General features: G+C 33.3%; 1 protein-coding gene across 3 annotated transcripts in view; it reads right to left on the bottom strand.

Moving 5' to 3' along the window:
- Window positions 1–7,640, bottom strand: part of LOC126879807 (zinc finger protein 501-like) — a 54,374-nt gene extending 46,734 nt beyond the window's left edge. Inside the window, exon 1 of one of the 3 annotated variants that reach the window (XM_050643071.1) lies at window positions 7,304–7,640. In XM_050643071.1, the coding sequence (XP_050499028.1) occupies window positions 7,304–7,523 (220 nt within the window). In that variant the 5' untranslated portion in view covers window positions 7,524–7,640. The remainder of the gene's footprint in view (window positions 1–7,303) is intronic. The other 2 variants (XM_050643072.1, XM_050643073.1) reach the window with 2 other exon arrangements.
- Window positions 7,641–22,386: the final 14,746 nt, after the last annotated feature.

Genomic DNA, 22,386 nt, shown 5'->3' with positions numbered 1-22,386 from the left:
ATTGTGGCAACTGCGCTAACCTGTGTTATACCCGCTTTACACCAACAATAAATTGAACAAGGAATTGACCAAGTTATTCAAGGCCAAATTTGACGTGTTAAAGCACACTTTGACATCTAAGTTTGTTCGTTATCAACTTCACGTGAAGAAATTGACGAAATAGAACACTGTGACAGCACAATAATTTAGCACAGCTATATATGTGACAGCATAATAATAGATTTAACTAGATTTATTATGCTGTGTCATTGCATTGGTACTACTGAAAATATTGACACAAAATATTGACACGTTTACATTTATTCAAAGTTCCTTAAATTTATTGAAGTCAAAGGAACTTTGACTTCCAAGAAATTCACGAATTTATTGACGTGAAGTTAATAACGAACAAAATTGGATGTCAAATTGTTGTTTTTTGAACACGTCAAATTTGGCCTTGAATAAATTGGTCAATTTTTTGTTCAATTTATTGTAGGTTAGGAAGGTTAGGTGTAGGTTAGTTGAAGCTTCTGTTCGAATACGAGTTTTTAATGTAATAGAGCTGTTAGAGCGAATATAATGATATAATGAGTGAGTTTTGAAGCAAGGCTGTCCATAAATAAATCAAAAACAAAGTTTATGATTCATTCTACTTTAAATAGAATTCTTTTTAGAAATTACTTCTAAAATATCTTTTATTTAAAAACTAATTTCAAAACTAAACAGTTTTCCCATTCCCTTAGGCCAAAAATATTTAGCTACTACATTGTCATATTTTGACGTTTATTTATGTTAGTGGAAGTTTTTGAGGTTAATGCCCCTTAATGCTAACAACCATATTGTCATCAAGAGAGAGCTCAGTTGCCACAATTATCTCAATATAATAGAATATAGGTATTTATGTATCTAAATATATACAATGTATGCTCCCTATCTCCAGCTGAACGATTTACGTACTGTATATACTTATTTAATAATAATAGGAACACAACCTACAACAAAAATTAGAAGCCAACTTCGCAGCTTTGACATTACCTAGCCGATTACGTATTTTGGAATTGTCTAAACCAGATGATGAGAAGTGTTTTTTTATGTTGGCTGACGATGCAATAGCTGTGTGAAGCTGTTGAACAAGTTCCAATGCTGTCGTATTTTTATTTTTCATAGAACACCACCATGCCAATGACATTCTCAATTAGATGTTTAGAAAACATATACGGTTTTATTTTCTATTTGCTCTTGACCAGGGATGGGGAACCTACGGCCCGCGGGCCATCTCCAGCCCGCGAAGCGTTAAAACCTGGCCCTTGATGACATGATCCTAAATAAAAGTTACAGATTTTTTACAGCATTTTTTGCTAACAAGCAAAAGGCAAGATGAGCTTTTGGGACATTTAAAAGCCTTCACATTGCAGCTTAAATTATTTTCCACATGTGTAGAGAAAAATAAACCAACCTATTTTCCCAAACTTAGCGTATGACACCTCTCAAAAGAAAAGTTACAAAGGTTCATTTAACAACTGAAGAAATTGCATGAGCAATTTGAGAATAGATTTATAGGTTTTAAGGAAACTGAACTGCCGCGTCGTTTAACACTTTTTCAATGCTTTTTAGGCCGGCCGCAAGAAGTTGACACGCTGCTTGGTGAGGTGACGCAAGTGAGTCATGGTTCATGGTGTAGAAAAAACTGCTGACGACTGGATCACTGCAAATTGAAACGCAGTTTGCACCTACTTAGTGATGTAAGTCGAGAATATTTCCAAGCGAATATTCGCGAATATTGGAAAGTTTCCGAGAATATTCGCCTATAAAAATGGAAATATTCTCCTGACCGCGAATATTCCCGGAAACTTTCAATGGAAAATTCTCGAGAATATTTCCGAGAATTTTCAAGAATGTTTCCGAGAACTTTCCATAATATTTCCGAGAACTTTTGAGAATATTTCCAATAGCCTTTTGGACATAAGAGTCAGTGACATAATTTGAATCTACATGGAAGTAGTGCTATTTAATTCAAGTGGAACATTGATTTGATCATTACCTTCATTATTTTTATACTAAAAATGCCTAAACTATACTAAAATCACAATAAAGATGCACTACAAATAAACAAACTAAGACACGTTGAATGTTAAGAGAAGTACTTCCGAATCATGATTTACAATGTATAAAATTTGCAAATCATGATTTGCGATTTACAATGTACATAAATATTGTAAATAATGATTTCCCAAATCATCAATTTCCCAACAATCTTCCAAATCATCAAAGTCCTTCTCGAACATTCAATGTGTCTTTGTTTGTTTATTTCTAGTGAATTTTTATTGTGATTGTAGTATAATAATGCATGGGAATATTTCAGAAGAAAAATAATAAATAAAAAGAAAAAATTCAAAACTACAATAAAGTTCTAATATCATTAAAACTTCTTGTAAAAACTAGATAGGGTTCAATCCTTAATTGTATAAATAACATTAATGCGTCTAAAAGTGCTTTACCGATACTTATGAGAGGGAGAAAATTTAAAATTTTCACGGAATTTTAAACAGAACTGTCTGGATGATGACATATTTTGGATAAAGTTGCAAAAAGTAGCAGTTGTTCTAACACCAATAATTGTGAAATGGATTAGGTACTTTATTGGAAGGGAATATGTTTAAAATATCCCACATGTTGTCGAGGCATTTAAGGATACAGAAAATATTTTTACCGAGAATATTCCATTACTTCCAATCAGCAAGTCTGAGGAGAAGGAATGCTTATCTAAATTAAAAAAGAAATGGCAGTGAAGCCTGTGCACTATGCTGCAAACGTACTTGATTCTTCTTTAACAGGGCAAAGCCTCACTGGTGAAGAGCATATTAGCTATGCAGTGTATAGCTGCATTTTAATATTTTTTAAAATAAAATAACTTTTGTATTTTTAAATTATAATGACTAATAACAAACATTCAGAGTATTTTTTAATTAAGTTAAATAAATTTTTAATAAGTATTTTTTCGCATTTAATTTTTAACAGATTTTTTCTGTAGTTAGTCGTAATACCACAACAATAAGTAAAGCTAACTACTGATTTGTATAATTTATTATATTAATTTTAATAAAAATGAAATATTTCCATAAGTTTACGAAAATTTCCAATATTCCCGGAAAGTTTCCGGAAACTTTCCACGGTCTGAATCTTCCCGGAAATTTTACATCACTACACCTACTGTTCTTAGGTGACGTGTGTCTTTCCTGCAGAGTTCGTGGATTTTACCTCCACACATCGTGACAATCTGCGGAATGAAAAATTGTGCACCGAAGAATCACGAACCGTGAAAACTGCGATACGTCACTCTGTGCGAGAACTTACCGTGTTAGTACCATTTGTGTGTCACAGAAATTCACCGTGACTCACCCTGCAACACTAGACCACTCATCAGCAGTAAAAAACTGTAAAACTGTGGAATTTTGATAACCAAGGTCGATTTCCTTGAAAATTTGGATTTGGGTAGTAATTATAACCTTTATCAAAATTTACCCTATGCCGAACTGCGCTTTTGCCCTGGGAGTGAAAACAACCCCATCTAAGGGATGAAATTTTTTTAATCAAAATAGCTATGGAAATCAATATAGTGACCAATTCTGAGTAAATTTTGTTCTATAATTTTTTTGCAAAAATTGACACTTTCCAAGTTATTTGCAATTGAAACTATTCATTTTTCATTGAAAGAACTCTCGTTTTATAACCGTTTTTCATGAATAACTTAAAAAATTTAATTTTATAGAAAAAATCATTGAGAACAAAATTGTACCTAATAAGAAAACAAAGATTCGCGTCTGAAAGACTTATGTAAACCCAATAACGACTGAGTTCTTTAAAGTATGGTTATTTTCAAAGAACCTCGAAATGGAGAACCTTCAATCTCAAATAACTCGAATGTGGTGCAAAAAAATCTTTTTCTAAACTAAGCATTCCAAACCGGTCAAATCATATGGATCGTATCAATTATACATAAATAAAGTTAATTTAAAGTGGGAAGCTATTTATTTCGATGACGATTGTAACGACGAGGGTTTAATTTTTACATTTTAAAAAGAAAAAAGCAAAAGTGACTTTATTTTCGTCATAAGTCAGTCACTTCTTATGCAAAAAAACTTTTATCAGAGCTTATTTGAAAGGCTTTCTAATGAACTTTAAAAGATGTCTCTTAAGTTTTCCCAAAAAATTGCACCACATTTGAGTTATTTGAGAATAAAGGTTCTCCATTTCGATGTTATTCGAAAATAACCATCCTCTAAAGAGCAATAACTCAGTCGTTATTGGCTGTACATAGGTCTTTCAGACGCGAATCTCTTTGTTCTTAATGATTTTTTCTATAAAATAAATTTTTTTAAGTTATTCATGAAAAACGGTTATAAAAAACGTGAGTTTTTTCAATGAAAAATGCATAGTTTCAATCGCAAATAACTTGGAAAGTGTCAATTTTGCAAAAAAAAATTTTATAGAACAAATTTTACTCAGAATTGGTCACTCAATCGATTTCCATAGTTATTTTGATTAAAAAATTTTCATCCCCTAGATGGGGCTGTTTTCACCCCCAGGGCAAAAGCGCAGTTCGGCATAGGGTACATTTTGACAAAGGTTATAATTACTACCTAAATCCAAATTTTCAAGGAAATTGATCTTGGTTCTCAAGATTCCACGAGAAAATGGCTGTTGATTGGACTACACCTCACGAAGCTGCGTGTCAACTTGCGGCCGGCCTTAATGTTAACATCAATGAAATGCTTGCCAACCTTCGAATTGAACTAATAGATATGCAATGCAACACCCAATTAAAGCAACTTTTTCTTGATAGCAACAAATTGGAATTTTATCAGACCATTATCTAGGATACAATACCCAAGTATAGTACAAGTTATTTGTGCGAATAAACATTTTCAATAATGAAGGAAAGAAAAAATTGTATTCGTAATAGACGGTCGAATGCCCACCTTTTTTCATTACTAAAAATTGCAGCCTCACAAATGCAGCCGAATTATTACAAAATCATATACACACAAACAATTCCACAAGTCAGACATCTCCACAAAGTCTAGTTCTGCTGAACCTTCTACTTCACAGCTAACATAAAATTTTAATATAGTTGCCTACGATTGCGATAGACAAGGAGAAAACGGCAGGTTCTTTGGAGAAAATACTCCCATGAAATTTTTTTGCATAATCACATTCGTGAGACATTCCAGAATAAGATTCAAGAAGTCGCCCACGCGAAAAGTGGTCCAAATTTTTTTTAACAATTTTTTTTAATCAAATTGCAAAAATCAATATTTTTGGCCTGGACAATTTTTTTTAGGTTTTTTGGACTATTCTTGATAAAAAAGGTCTCTTTTAATTTTTCTCTAAAGTTGATAGCTTTCGAGGTAAAAGCATTTTAAAATTGAAAAAAAAACGAAAAATGACGATTTTCAAGGCTTAATAACTTGGATAAAAGTTATTACTATGAAAGTCAGAAAGTGACTAAATCAAAGTTTAAAGCCCCCCTACAAGATTCTGAAGAAACTTTTCTCATTATTTGATTACTAAGCTGTTATTTTCAAGAAAAATAATGAGCGCCATGTACGTATTAGGTGGCCGTCCATGATGAGTGTGAAAGAGATGCCATTCAGGCAGTCCAATGGCACATCTCACTCGCACTCACATTTACAGCCACGTCAATACAATCTTATCGCTCATTATTAGACAGACTGGCTAAATAAATTTCATAGAAGAATGCCAAGAAAAAATCAAAGTTCTTTTGTACCCAGACAATGCTGCGTCTCATCCACAACTTGTGTTATGTAATGCTAAAGTAATGTTTCTATTTATATGTATATACCTACAACATATCGTCGCCTCAAAGCAACAGTAGGATATGACATATCCTACTGTTGCACGAGTGCACCGTATATGCGTATATACACACACATTGCATCAGTCCAATATCACTTAACTGGTTGATCAGTGCACACGTGCAACAGTAGGATATGCCATATCCTACTGTTGCTTTGAGGCGATGATATATTCATGCACTTATTTTTAAAAATTTTAAGCTAAAAGACGCTTTATGAGGAACAACGACTGTCCGTTCAAGGGAGAGTTCACTGTAAATAAAATTTACTGTGTGTGTAGGGTTTTTCTTCAAATTAGGGCTTATACATATGTATTGTCTTTTGTTTTACTACTACTGTCTACTTACACAGTAAATATTATTTAGTTTTTTTGTCTCCTGAAAAGTGCAGTATTTAACATAGGGACCGTTCAAGTATTACGTAACACAGGTTGGCAGGGAGGGTCAAAAATCTTCAAAAATTGCGTTACGTACTAGTTAAGCACCCATTACAGTACGTTAATAGGGGGAGGCGGGCTGAAGAATCTTCAAAAATCACGTTACATAATACTTGAACGCTCCCATATGACATTTTGCATCAATGGGAACGATAAGACTTTTTCATAATCTGATGTTCCAAATTTTTAAACTGTTCCACAATTAAAACTTCCCCTGTTCCAGTGTTCCCATACATCAAAGTTTGTTCGACTAGACACCGTTAAGCTATTAACAAATTTTCAGCTTGCTATTAATCAACTTTTTTTGGTACGCCGAATCCAGTCCTATCATACAGAGTGTTCATTTTGGTAGGTGGTGGTATAGTGCTATGGAGTGGTATTTCTTGGAAAGGAGAGACCGAACTTGTGGAGGTGATTGGGTAAATGACAGCCGATATGTACATTAAAAACATTTTAGAAGATCATGTTTTGCTATTTGCCAGCCATATTGAATATTGGATAACAAATTGGTCTTAATGTACCATTATGCATTATGCAGGTCTTCATGTCTGTAGAATAATGATTACTTACCTTGATGAGATTCAATTTAAAAATTATATTGGCCACCATATAGCCCATATTAAATTTATATCCTATTATACCATTTATATGATACAAAAATATATCGCATTCGGAAAAGAAATCCTATTTATAATATGACAATGGGGGCAGCACAAACAATTTTATTTCACACGTTAATTTCAAAATATGTAATAGTTTTGTCGGCGAGTGTGTTATTAATTAATGTTATTTACTTACTTTCTTTCCGGTACTCACCGGAGGGACCGCAGACGTTCGGATACAATTAGCGTCTCTTTGCAAAGATAATGACGTCGACTTTGCAAAGTAACAAGACACTTACTCAACACACACACTACACATTACACCTGAGTTAGTGATAAGTTATACAATTACGTGGCTAAAGGTTCTAGTTCTAAACCAAGGCCAGAATCAGAGAAAAAAAAATACTTACTTTCTTCCTTTGTTGTTTGGGTTTCTTCACATACATTAAATTTATGTTCATCTTGTTCTACTTTAGCGTTTTCAGGAAAGTCTAAATAGTTAAACGCGTTGTAGGCGGGTTCTCTCTTGGGTTCTTCCTTAATTTCAATTTTGAAGTCATCCAAGGTACCATCACCATCAAACTCTTTATTATCTATTTCTATTTTACAAGTTTCTTGTTTTACTTCCATGTTATCAAATTTGATTTGTGTACCAATTTACAGCCAAAAAACAAATTCACTTTATCTTATCACTGCTTTAACACTTTTTTTTAATTTTATTGCTGTCATTGTCAATGTCAAATGTCAATAGTTTTGACTTTGACAGTTCACTCTACCTTCCTTCTTCTTTGGTATGTTGGTCTCCATGTACTAGGGTACTAGGCCGGCTCATCGTCGCAGGAAAAATCGTATTCACCTACAGTCCGTCCAGTATAAATATCGTTGTACATCATCCGCGTCATCGCACGTGATGTCACATAATACATACGTACACCACATTCACATAGCAAATTCCCAACATAAACAAACGCACGTGTTAACGATTCGTCCACTCATTCGTCAAGAAGCTATTAAATATAATTTATTGCCATAAGCGAGGCGGTTTCTCATTTTACAGGTCCTAACTTGTCAGTCTGCATCTGCAAATTCAAATTGTATTTTTTAGCGTGTTGGTTTTTAAGATAATATTATTTTGTGTTATGTTATGTACTTTACCGTAGTTATTGTTGAGTTATTAATTAAGACTGGTCGTGTTTTATAGTTTTTTATAGTTAGTTATAAGTTTTATAGTGTGTAGTGCAGTGAACTTTTAGTATCCATAAACAAAGTATTTATTCATCAAAAGTAAAAATAGCTTGTGGTAATCACTTTTATAAAGGTACCTAAGAGAAACTTATATTTTAATTTATTGGTGTTTCAAAAAGTTTCATTTCCTCTTCTGAACATGAAAAAGTATACAAAATGCAGTTGCATAATAATAGTCCATTCACTTACGGTAAAATGTTACAAAACCTTCAAATTTTAAAGAACCGCTTAGATTAACATGAAATTTGGCATACATATAGCTAATATGTCAAAGAAAAAAGTAATACTGTGCCGATGTGTGCTTTGGTCCTGGCAAAAAATACACGTTCAAAATAAGCCCGGAAATAAATAAATTGATTAATTCTAAGCAACTTTTGTTCTATAGCGGTTTTTCACTTTTTTCACAAAGTCAATACTTTTCGAGTTATTTGTGAGTGAATATGTTCATTTTTCTACAAAATAACCACGTTTTTAGACGGTTTTTTGCAAATATTCCAAAAAGTAAATATTTTATCGAAAAAAAAACATTCTTAGCAAAAACATAACTTATAAATAACATAACCTTATAATATGATGCTACTTTATTCAAAATGTTCACATTGTTATGTATATCTCAGTTAATGAATATTTTATTTTACCACATTTTTCTTAAGGACATAGGCGCAAAATTTCGCCTGTCAAAATGTTCAATGTGTTTTAAATGTATTCATTTTTTTGAGTCCTGTGAAAACTAATAAATATTTTTGAAAAATTTAAAGCCAGAATGAAAGTTTACATTATTATTGAGGGCCGAAAGTCCCTGAAAACTTCTATAATGTTTATTTTAATAAGTTACAGGGGTGAAAATAAAAGAGAAAATTAAGGGTGATTTTTAATTGCAAATATTTCAGTAAAAAAAAACTTTTTATTTATTCTAAGGGACTCTTGACCCTCGGTAATAAGGTAACATTTTAGTCTGCGTTTAAATTTTTCAAAAATACTTAGTTTTCTCAGGAATCGAAAAAAATGAATACAATTTAAAACACATTAAAAATGTTAACAGCCGATATTTTGCGCCTTTCCCCTTAAAAAGAACATAAAATTTTGTTTACAATTAAATTTCAAGCAATTCTTACGGTATTAGTTTCAAAACTAAATATTTTTAAAAACATATGATACACCTCAGTACGGCCCTGTTTAGCTTCCACGTGCGTTTGATTACAGTTGGGAATTTGTAAAGTGAATGGACTTTACATACATAATCGAAAACCTCTATACACGTAGGTGTCGAGGTGTACAGTACAAGCTCTCTAAAGTTAAATATTTTCTTCAAATTTACGCCACTGTTTTCTGTCTCTAGCTAGTTTCTTCGTCTCACTCCAAGTCTTCCTTCTTTCTTCGAGAATCTCGTTTATGCTGTTGTTCCATGTTTTTCTTGGTCGTCCTCTACGGTTTTTCCTTATTTTTCTCGCTTCCCATATCTTCTTCACCTGTCTAGTTTTGTTCATTCTGATCATGTGTCCCCACCATTTTAGTTTCTTTTCTTCTGCTTTAACCTTTATAGTGATTTCGTTCCTAGTTCTTGTTGAATGTCTTCGTTTCTTCTTCTGCCTGTTCTTGTAACACTCAGCACTTTCCTCAAGTATTTCATTTCACTTGCCTGCAGTCAGTGGCGTAGCTGACAGGCCCGCATGGCGGGGGGCCCGACGTTAGGAGGGGCCCATTAAATCCTTCTAGCTTAACACATTAAACGCCACATTAAAATTTTTTGTTTGTGCCTTCAGGCTCCACGTTCAGAATCTCAATGTTAATGTGAATAATATTTAACTCACTGAGCGCCTGGGCCAAACAAGGCGTGAGTTAAATACAACTCACGTGGCATTCAATGTGTTAATAGTTCTACTTTCTTTAAATTGGGGAACAAAACTTATTTTCTTAATAAGCATCAAAATAGGAAATTTGGAAGGAAATAATGAAGCGGGTAATTGACGTAATTCTTACTCTTTTCGGGTGCACTTTGGCGTTTCGTACTTTCGTGGACATGTTGGTAGTTTAGATGAAAGTGAATCCCAAAAAGGTAATCTTTTGTCGATGGTTCTTTTACTAGCTAAATATGATCATATTTTAGCTAAATTAATCGATAAAAACAATACTTAACCTAAAAAAAAAAACAAATTACTTGAGCCCTCAAATACAAAACGAAGTTATAAATTTGCTGGCTCAAGAAACTGAACACAAATTGATTTATTTAATTAAAAAATGTTTTTATTCAATAATTCTTGATACCACTTAAGATATTTCGAAACACGATCAGTTTAATTTTATTTTCCGGTCGGTATGCAACTTGCGATGAAAATAATTTATCTTTTAAAGCAGAAGTTGTTGAAAGTTTTTTGGGATTTATTCGCATGTTAGACCAAAGTGCAGAAGGTCTTGTAAATGAAATTTTAAAATTTATACAATCAAAGCACCTTTCCGTACACAACTGCAGAGGAGAGGGGTATGATGATGGGGCAAAGGTTATGAGTGGTGTATATTCAGGCGTAGAAAGGCGTATAATTGACATTGAAAAAAGAGCTTCATATGTTCACTGTGCATCCCATAATCTGAACCTAGTGTTGAATGATGCCGTTGTTGGTGTACAGGAGTTGGCTTTTTAGGATATTAAAAATATTGTTTTTTTAGTGCAAGTATTAAAAGATAGGATGTACTATGTACTATTATGACTTTTGACTTTAGATCCATCGCATTTACCAACACTTAAAAGGTATGTGAAACCCGGTGGTCATCCCGATATGATGCTGTTATGGCTCTGCGTCGAGCTTTCCGACAAGTAATGAAATCTTTAACGGAAATTTCATTGATCTAAAAAACGATGAAAAATTATAAGTTAATGCATTATTAGAGCATTGAATTTGTCGTTAACATTACTATTCAATCTAAAATACTTAACTTTATTAATCTAACATCAACACTTTTGCAATCTGAAACGGCAGAGTTAACGGTCGCCCTTCAACTTTTTGAAAAAACTCGTGATAATGTTCTAGAAATGAGAAATTCGTTTTCCGAAATTTTAGCAAAAGCATCAGGAATAGCAGAATAGTGGGGTTACACCGGAATTTAAAAATAAACGGATAAAACGTATAAAAAAAATTTACGATGAGCTCAGCTGCGGCGAAAATATAACTTTTAGCAAAGAAAGTTTTGTAGTTAATGTTTCAATGTAAATTTAGATATAATATTGCAACAACTTACTAATAGGTTTGTCGGATTAAGATACATGTATAATAGGTTTTCATGTCTATTCATAAACTAATGAAGACATGAAAGAAAGGCCAAATATTGTCGTTTATACATATTTTAGTAATTATACTGTTATTAGTTGTAGTTGTTTATAATACGGGGCCCACAAAAATGGTCGCGGGGGGCCCCGCAGTCTTCAGCTACGCCACTGCCTGCAGTTGCTTTGTTTGTATTTCGTCGAGTACCGAGTTTTCTGCCTCGTATAGGTTAATACAGGTTGGTACCTACACTGTTTCGTATATGATCAGTTTTGTTTTTGTTGTTATTTCTTTTCTGTTCAAGAAGTTTTTGTATAGTTCATGACATATATTCTAGTTTCTGAGTTTATTCTGGCACCAATCTCGTCTTCTTGTGTCCCTTTATTATTCAAACTTATACCTAAATATAATAAATAATCAAAATCCACAAGGAAAAGAAAAAGTTTTCCTGTAGTTGGCTGTATACCATCAATCACAAAATTGGAAAGAAATCCTTTGTAAAAGGTATAAAATTTTTTTATTAAAAATCCCTTAAAAGGGCTAAATCACAACAAAACGTTTTCGATTTTTATAAAAAATCATCATCAGTGTTCGATAAACTGGATGCTAGCTGAGCCACAAAAGAAAAATATTTGGGTAAAAACCCTCTACATAAAATATAGACGCCTTAAAAGTGCATACTTCAATAAAAAGGCCTGTGATGGTCACATGGCAAACAGGATAATGCCCTAAGGTAAAGTATACAGGTTTCCCAACACGTGGGATCCAAATTGAGTTGATCACATTTCAATGACCTAATGGCAGACCATCACAGGCCTTTTTATTGAAGTATGCACTTTTAAGGCGTCTATATTTTATGTAAAGGGTTTTTACCCAGATATTTTTCTTTTGTGGCTCAGCTAGCATCCAGTTTATCGAACACTGATGATGATTTTTTATAAAAATCGAAAACGTTTTGTTGTGATTTAGCCCTTTTAAGGGATTTTTAATAAAAAAAATTGTATACCTTTTACAAAGGATTTCTTTCCAATTTAATAAATAATCATTTCGTTATGAATCGAAACAAGAGCGGTTTTACTTTAGTTAGTTCAGAGAGCGCCCAAAGTGCTCTAACTAGTTTCAACTCTTGCTAGAGTTTCTTCAGAGAGCACATATTTGATTCTCTCTGAACAATTAAACTTCGGTCAGCAGTTTCGAAAATACGTATAGCCCTGATGATCGCCAACCTTCGGAACGAAGATGGCACTTGAAGAAGAAGAAGAACAATTAAAATTATGGCCGTCAGCCTCGATCCACAAACGAAAGATTATCATGATATGGATGCTGTGGCGGCATCTGCTAAAGACTAACGAAAGTTTTACTTTTAATATTAACAATACCAAAAATAAAACTTTATCAGAACTAATCTTCTGGTTACACCATTCGTGACTTCTAAAAGGACCCTGCAGAAACCTAAAAAATGGCTCTGTCAAATGCTCTGAAACTTTGGGTTCTGGTAATCCTTGATGTGTAGAAGAAAAGACTCAATGGGCGCGTTGCTCCAAAAAATCATGGTTTAAAGATATAACCCTCTGAAGTTATAGGTACCAGTGAGAACGTTTGAGTTGGAATAAATTCATTTTCTCGAGAATCGGCGACTCTGAAGATAAATTACGAATCAGGTTGATTTTTATTTTTAAATTATAATTTTTTGGCATATAATATATAATACTAGTGACGCCATCCATCTGGGCGTGATAACGCAATCGATGATTTTTTTTAAATAAGAATAGGGACTATGTGATAGCTCATTTGAAAGGTAATTCAATTCTCTATTCACTAATATAAACAGTAACATAATTATTTATACAGAGTGCCCGAAAAATTTTTTTGAATTGAATTAATTGAGACAAAAAGAAGAATGGATATATAATTTATTTAATTCGAAATAGATTTTATTGTTGTCCGAAAACAGGAAAAAATGTTTATTTGATAAATAAATAATGTTTTTCGCTTAAATTCAATATTAAAGCTGCCACCCACCTGCCTCTTTGCAGTTTGAACATGTAATTTAAGAGGACAGGAATATTTTGACGCCTGTCAAAATTGTCAATGTATTTTAAATGTAATCATTTTTTTCGAATCCTGAGACAACTAATAAGTATTTTTGAAAAATTTAAAAGCAGAATGAATGATTACTTTATTACCGATGGCCGAAAGTCCCTTAGAATGAATAAAAAGTTTCTTTTGAACGAGATATTTGCAATTGAAAATCACACTAAATTTTCTCTTAGTTTTTCACCCCTGTAATTTATTAAAATAAACATTACAGAAGTTTTTGGTGACTTTCGGCCCTCGCTAATAACGTAATATTTCATTCTGCGTTTAAATTTTTCAAAAATACTTATTAGTTTTCTCAAGATTCGAAAAAAAAATGAATTCTATTTAAATGGCATTAAAGCCGAAAGTTCGTACCCATCCCTTTAAGCGAAAAGCAATGTTTATTTTTCAAATTAACAATTTTTTCTGTTTTCTGACAGCAGTAAAATGTATTTCGAATTAAATAAATTATATTCATTCTTTTTTTGTCTCAATTAGTTTAATTCAAAAAATTTTTTGGGCACCCTGTATAAATAATTATGTTAATGTTTATATTAGTGAATAGAGAATTGAATAAACTTTCAAATGAGCTATCACACGATCCTATTATTATTTAAAAAATCATCGATTGCGTCATCACGCCCAGATGGATGTCGTCAGTAGTATGATATACATCAGTCCCTGGCCAAATTATTAGACGCACTATAAGATTTTATAAAAAATGTTAATTATGAGGCGATACTACGTAGGTTTTTTGTATGTACCAGACACAATGTATGTTGTTTGGTTGTCCATTTAATTGTCTATATTTTATCACAAATAAAACAACATTATTATTGAATAAATATGTATTTATTGACTCTTGAAAGACAACAAAAATAACGACAATTAAATGTTATTTTGTTCAGCCGCCTTTAGACACTATTAGAGCTTTAACTCTACAGGTATCGTAGTACAGGTTTGCAGTGATAGTATGCCGCGCATAATTAAAGCTCTAATAGTGGCTAAAGGTGGCTCAACAAAATATTTAACATTTAATTGTCGTTATTTTTGTTTTTTTCAAGAGTCGATAAATACATATTTGTTAATTATTAATGATGATTAGTTTGTGAAAAAAACTAGACAATTAAATGGACAACAAAATAATAGATATACATTGTGTCTGGTACATACAAAAAACCTATTTAGTATCACCTCATAATTACTTTTTTTTTATAAAATCTTATAGTGCGTCTAATAATATGGCCAGGGACTGTATATGCCAAAAAATTATAATTTAAAAATAAAAATCGACCTGATTCGTAATTTACCTCCAGAGTCGCCCAATCTCGAGAAAATGAATTTATTCCAACTCAAACGTCCTCATTGTACCTATAACTTCAGAGGCTTATATCTTAAAACCATGATTTTTTGGAGCTACGTGCCCATTGAGTCTTTTGTTCTACACTTCTACACATCAAGGACTACCAGAACCCAAAGTTTCAGAGCATTTGACAGAGATACATTTTCCATAAGGTTTCTGCGGGGTCCTTTGCAAGCCAACGAATCGCCGGAGCAAAGAAGGCCGATGGAGGTCTATCCAAGTTGCATCTCACAACTCGTCTGTCCAGCACGGTAAAGTTCCAACAAAGATTAGTTCCCAATACTAAGAATAGGAGTAAAACTAATAAAAATAATAAATAATCATTTCGTTGTGAATAGAAACAAGAGCGGTTTTACTTTAGTTAGTTCAGAGAACGCCAAAAGTGCTCTAACTAGATTCAACTCTTGCTAGAGTTTCTTCAGAGAGCACATATAGCCTAATAAAATAAAAAAAGTCAAAATGTAAATTCGTACAGGTTAAAACAAATTTTATATCAAAGTTTAGGTGGGTACAAAAGATATTTTCAAGAAAGTATCCAAATCATACAAGGGGATCATTGTTTAAATAATTAAAAAGGGGTCATTTTTGCAAAAAAAATACTTTTTTAACTGCTGAGGTAATTCACTTATTAATGAAGGGCTATAGGATTTTTTTCTGCAAAGGTGAAGGGTAAATCTTTCAAAAAAGACTTACTATATTAAATTTGACCCCCTATTTATTTAAATAATTGTATATAAAACTTTAAAAACAAATTTGCAAAAAAATATTTTTAGCGTTTTAAATAAGCACTATAAAATAACGTGTTTTACAGATTAAGTTGCGCTATGTTACCAGTATTAAGTAAAAAAAATTGGTCGAAAAATGTTTAATATTTTTTGAGATATTGAATTTATTTATTAAACGTTACTATCTTTTCAGTTGCAAAAACGCGGTTGTTGCCAAATGCTGCTTAAGATCTCATTATTTTTATTTTTATGTATGTTTTCGATAAATGTATTGATAAATTTAAATTTCAGTTAAACTCCCCCCTAAAATGGCATTTGAAAATTATTCAAATTTGTTTTTTTAATAACGTCGCGGGGATTAAGTATTTTGAAATTCCGTTTCGATAATTGTGTTCCTGGGAATTTTTTACTAATTAAGAAAATTTTTTTTTCGTTTTTTCTTCTTCTTTTTTTCTTATAGTTATATTACTACGGGCCCTTTTAGGGCTAAATTTTATTAAGAATATCGAATCTCTAAGTTATAGATTCTAGACCTGAAAATATTATGATTTAACTAAAATCTCTTAAATAAAATGTGGCTACTTACTGAGTTACAGGGTGTTTTATTTAAAAATTTAAAAATTATTGTTACCAAGTACTTTAAAACTGTTTGACGTATCCTTATCATACTTGGGAGAAAGTGTGGCTATTATACACCCTACTAAATTGTGATTAATAAATGTTTCTAGCTAGTTCTAGAGGCGTACGACAGGGGATAGTTAATGGTTGACCTTTCCCAAATTCTACGCCACTGAGTGAATTACTATTTTAGCGAAATTTTTCGATTCTCCAATACTTTGTATGTAAATAGCTTTATTGGTATCGACAAAGTCATCAGTTTGAGAGATATTGGAAGTTTAAAATGAATGAATGAATGAATCAAAATAACTATGCCGTTTCATTTTTAACGTCCAATATCTCGAAAACTAATGACTTAAGCGTTACCAGTAAAGAGTATATTATTTACTTAGAAAGTATTGGAGAATTGAAAAATTTCGCTAAAATGGTAATTACCTCAGTGGCGTAGAATTTGGGAAGGGTCAACCATTAACTATCCCATGTCGTACGCCTCTGGTAGTAGCTAGAAACTTTTATTTATCACAAGTTAGTAGACTGTATAGTACCCACACTTTCTGCCAAGTATGATAAGGATAGGTCAAATAGTTTGAAAGTTCTTGGTAAAAATAATTTTTAAATTTTTAAATAAAACACCCTGTAACTCAGTAAGTAGTCACATTTTATTTAAGTGATTTTATACCAATCTTAATATTTTTAGGTCTAGATTCTGCAGTTTAGAGATTCAACATTTTTAATGAAACTTAACCCTAAAAGGGCCCATAGTAATATAACTCCAAGAAAAAAAAAAAGAAGAGAAAAAAGACAAAAAAAATTTGTTAATTAGTGAAAAATTCCCAGAAACCCAATTATCGAAACGGAATTTAAAAATATTTAATACCCGTGACGTTATTAAAAAAACAAATTATAAACAAATTTGAATAATTTTCAAATGCCATTTTAGGAGGAAGTTTAATTGAAATTTGAATTTATCAATACATTTATCGAAAATATACATAAGAATAAAAATAATATGATTTAATAAAGGTGAATATTTCTTTGGCAACAACCGCGTTTTTGCGATTGAAAATAGAGTAACATTTGAAAAACAAATTCCATATCTTAAAAAATATCAAATATTTTTGGACCAATTTTTTTTTATTAATACTGATAACATAGCGCATCTTCTCCTGTAAAACAAGATATTTTATAGTGCTTATTTAAAACGCTAAAAATATTTTTTTTGGAAATTTGTTTTTAAATTTTTATGTATAATTATTTAAATAAATAGGGGGTCAAATTTAATTTAGTAAGTCTTATGTGACAGATTTACCTTTCAACTTTGCAGAAAATATTATTATAGACATTCATTAGTAACAGAATGACCTCAGCAGTTAAAAAAGTAATTTTTTTGCAAAAATGACCCCTTTTTAATTATTTAAACAATGATCCCCTTGTATGATTTGGATACTTTTTTGAAAATATCTTTTGTACCCACCTAAACTTTGATATAAAATTTGTTTCAACCTGTACGAATTTACATTTTGATTTACATGCAGTGTAATTTTATTTTACTAGACTAATATTTGATTCTCTCTGAACAACTAAAATTATGGCCGTCAGAGCATTGATCCACAAACGAAAGATTATCATGATGGATGCCTTGGCGGCATCTGCTAAAGACTAACAAAAGTTTTACTTTTAATATTAACAATACCAAAAATAAAACTTTTTGATGCTCTCTAAACTAACTAAAGTAAAACCGCTCTTGTTTCATACTTGTTTGGATTCATAACGAAATGATTATTTATTATTTTTATTAGTTTTACTCCTATTCTTAGTATTGGGAACTAATCTTTGTTGGAACTTTACCGTCCTGGACAGGCGAGTTGTGAGATGCAACTTGATAGATCTCCCTCGGCGCCTTCTTTGCTCCGCGTTTCGTTGGCTTGCAAATTTTAGAAGCCACGAATGGTGTAACCAGAAGATTAGTTCTAATAAAGTTTTATTTTTGGTATTATTAATATTAAAAGTACAACTTTCGTTAGTCTTATGTGCAACATTTGCCTTTCCATAGCTATTTGCCTTTTTATGATTTTGTCCATGTTTGCTTTTGTAAACGTCCACGTTTGGGAACCATAAAAGTGAGAACAGGGAATACGCATTGATTGTATACATACCTTGGTTTTAAGATGTTGTGGATATCTTTTGTTTTTAAGGATGTAAGTACTAAGCTACTTACTGTAAGTATGCCAGTCTATGCGGTCCATACCCGTCTAACTCGTCTTTTGATCTCTGCTGCTTGGTTTTCCTTGTTAAGTTTTATAATTCGACCCAGATATATACAGGGTGTCCCGAAAAGATTGGTCATAAATTATACCACATAAAAAGTTACCGCCCTTTGAAGTTAAAAAAAAAAAAATTTTTTTCCAGTATATCGAAAACTATTAGAGATTTTTTACTGAAAATGGACATGTGGCATACTCATGGCAGGAGTAGCATCAAAAAAAATTATAGTGAAATTTGTGCACCAAATAAAAACTTAATGGGGGTTTTGTTCCCTTACAAACCCCTCTAAACTTTTGTGTATGTTACTATTAAATTATTTTTGTAGTACTACTAGTTAAACATAGTGTTTTTAAAACTTTTTTGTCTCTTAGTACTTTCTTCAAAAGCCAGTTTTTATCGAGATATTTTGAATATTTGCCAAATCCAACACATATAAAATTTGTAAATGGTTAAGTAGGTACGATTATAGACCTGGTAATAATATGAAAAAAATATAATTTACATTTTTATAATATTAAAAAATACTAAGAGGCAAACAAGTTTTAAAAACATTGTGTTTAACTAATGGTACCGCAACAAAAGTTTAATAGGAACGTACACAATTATTTGGAGGGTTTAAAGGAACGTAAACCCCATAAATTTTTTATGTAAACATATTAAAAAGAAGCCGCATCTCGATAAAAACTGGCTAATCGAAAAATACCAAAAGGCAAAACAGTTTTAACAGGTTGACTGCCACGGCGGGCGTATACGCCCGCTACCTAATTCTCCCAATATGTCCCGGCGGGCGTATACGCCCGCTATGCCCTTGACTAATATATGCTTGGCATATGGGCCAATTTTTTTTATTTATATATGGGCAGTCAACCTGTTAAAAATATTGTGTTTTTGGTAAACAGTACCTTGGTGCGAGGTGCGTGGTGCGTGGTGCATGGTTCTTGGTGCGTGATGCTTGGTGCGTGGTGCGAGGTGCGTGGTGCATGTTGCTTGGTGCGTGGTGCTTGGTGCGAGGGGCGTGGTGCGTGGTGCGTAGTGCGTGGTGCCCGTGGTGCTTGGTGCGTGGTGCGTGGTGGTTAGTGGTGCGTGGTGAGAGGAGCTTGGTGCTTGGAGCGTGGTGTTTGGTGCGTGGTGCTTGATGCGTGATGCTTGGTGCGTGGTGCATGGTTCGTGGCATGATACTATAAATAACAAGATAATATATTGCACATCCGGAAGTCGTGACGTAACTGGAGATCGGCAAGTTCGTAATGGTTCGTAATCATTCGTAATGTCCGATTACTTTGAATTGTTCGCGGTTGTATTTTATATTTTATCTTTGACAGTTATTTTGACTGGAATATCGACACTAAATTCTTTTCGAATAAATTGAAGTTTAATGTTATTTTGCTAATTGAATAATTTCATCATATAATGCATACAAATCCCATTTAACTTTAACAAGAATTCAAATTCAACTTCCGGTCTCCAGTTACGTAATAAATGCGCGAACTCGGGCGTATTTGAGCTACGGGAAAATACTATCTCTTTATTTATAGTATCATGGTTCGTGGTGCTTGGTGCGTGGTGCGAGGTGCGTGGTGCGTGGTGCGTGGTGCGTAATGCGTGGTGCTTGGTGCGTGGTGCGTTGTGCGAGGTGCGTGGTTCTTGGTGCGTGGTGTGTGGTTCGAGGTGCGTGGTGCGTGGTGCTTGGTGCGTGGTGTGAGGTGCGAGGTGCGTGGTGCGTGGTGTGCTTGGTGTTTGGTTCTTGGTGCGTAGTGCGTGGTGCATGGTGCATGGTGCGTTGTGCGTGGTGCGAGGTGCGTGGTGCTTGGTACTTGGTGCGTGGTGCGTGGTGCTTGATGCTTGGTGCGCGGTGCGTTGTGCTTGGTGCGTGGTGCTTAGTGCGTAGTGTGGTGCTTGGTGCGTGGTGCTTGGTGGTGCGTGGAGCGTGGTGCAAGGATCTTGGTGCTTGGTGCTTAGTGCGTGGTGCTTGGTGCGTGATGCTTGGTGCGTGGTGCTTAGTGCGTGATGCGTGGTGCGTGGTTTGTGGTGCTTTGTGCGTGGTGCTTGGTGCGTGGTGCGTGGTTCGTGGTGCTTGGTGCGTGGTGCTTGGTGCTTGGTGGTGCGTGGTGCGTGGTGCGAGTTGTTTGGTGCTTGGTGCTTGGAACGTGGTGCGTGGTGCTTGGTGCGTGGTGCTTGGTGGTGCGAGGTGCTTGGTGCGTTGTTCGTGGTGCGTGGTGCGTGGAGCTTGTTGCTTGGTGCGTGGTGCGGGGTGCCTGGTGCGTGGTGCGTGGTGCTTGGTGTGTGGTGCTTGGTGTTTGGTGGTGCGTGGTGCTTGGTGGTGCGTGGTGCGTAGTGCGAGGTGCGTGGTGCTTGATGCGTGGTGCTTGGTGGTGCGTGGTGCGTGGTGCTTGGGGCGTGGTGCTTGGTGCTTGGTGTAGAAGAATTGGAACTGTCCTCTCGAGTAAAGCCACTTTGACTTGTCGAACGTAGGCATAATTGAGGGATAGATAAAGGAAGTGATTATTATGATGTTATATTATGAAATGATATATTGTTGATTAAATGACAAATGATTGTTATATGAAGATGAACTATGCGAATCTAAGGATATACAGTGTAGAAGTGTTATTATATGAAGAAAAATGAAAAAATATATAGTTGTAGTACCAGACAAGAAGAAGAGAAATAAAGAGAATTTTTAATTAAAATATGTGGGAAAATTAAAGAAGAGACATAAAATTTGTCAGAAAGGTCAAAATAAACAAGCAGACTTAAGAATAGTATACTAATCAAATAAGTAGCTAATCATTGAATTATGTCTAAGAAATAAAGTTGTAAATTTTTTTCTCTAAAGTAACTTAAATTATAAATAGGTACTTATTTTTAAATGTAGATAATGAATTCAGATTAAATTGTCGCGGAAAATGTAAGTTTTTGAATTAAGGATAGACAGTATCTTACAATACTGTTAGTAGATATTATTAAGAAAAGAGACACACAAAAAGTGAATTTTAGACATTCAGCAACAGAGATTAGATTTTTATTATAGTTACGTTATTTTATAGTTAGTAAGGCAAATAGTAACTAATGGAAAGAAGACTGAAACGGGAAGCAATAGAATAAAGGTTACATTCTTATTAACTGATTCGAGTAATATTAGCTTAGCTTAGGACTTTTAGTTAGATACGAGATTTTTATAATTATATAACTCAATTAGATTATTCCCCTGCTTATATGAGATGCTTATAGGCACTAAAAGACTATGTTAAAAATCCGGATAGGTTTATTCACTGGTTTTATGTGGACACTGCTTATATGAAATAAACTTGTGAATGGAGAAAAGACTAAAAGGCAAGACGGAACAGAAAGTGAATTAGTGATAGTAATAAACATTTTTTTAATATTAGAAAAAACCGGTTTAGAATAGGAAAAAGCATAATATACATGATCTCACCCTCAGATTTCAAGAAACAAATGAGAAGCATTCGCGTTTGACTGCATGAAGCTAAACCGTAGGAATTTTAACAATAATTACCAAAAGCAGATGCGATTAGAAATTCTAGATCCATTCTCCTTCACTGCACAATTGAAGTTTTTTTACCATTATTATTCGTCAATATTGCTTCAATAATATTGATCGTGTAAGGGTAACCTTTATGACAATTCAACAAAATTCAATTCTATTCTCAACGGTTCGGACTGTAACGTTTTCGATAATAATTAAAAATATTATTTTACAATGACTTACACCGGCTGAGCAATAAAAAAAAGAATGTGTGTGTACTTATATTACTTAATTTCTTAAAAATAAATATACTTTAAACAGTTTGTTTTAATTTTTTTTAAACATCAAACTAATTTTGTGCTTACCGCTTTCAAAAAAATAAAAAAAAGTATAGGATTGCACTGGATTCGAACTCAAGACCTCTCGATCTCTGGCCGAATGCTATACTAAA

This window comes from Diabrotica virgifera, chromosome 2, assembly GCF_917563875.1.
Source record: "Diabrotica virgifera virgifera chromosome 2, PGI_DIABVI_V3a".
Lineage (NCBI taxonomy): Eukaryota > Metazoa > Arthropoda > Insecta > Coleoptera > Chrysomelidae > Diabrotica > Diabrotica virgifera.
The sequence above is the reverse complement of the archived record's forward strand: the minus strand, read 5'-3'. Positions and strand labels throughout refer to the sequence as shown.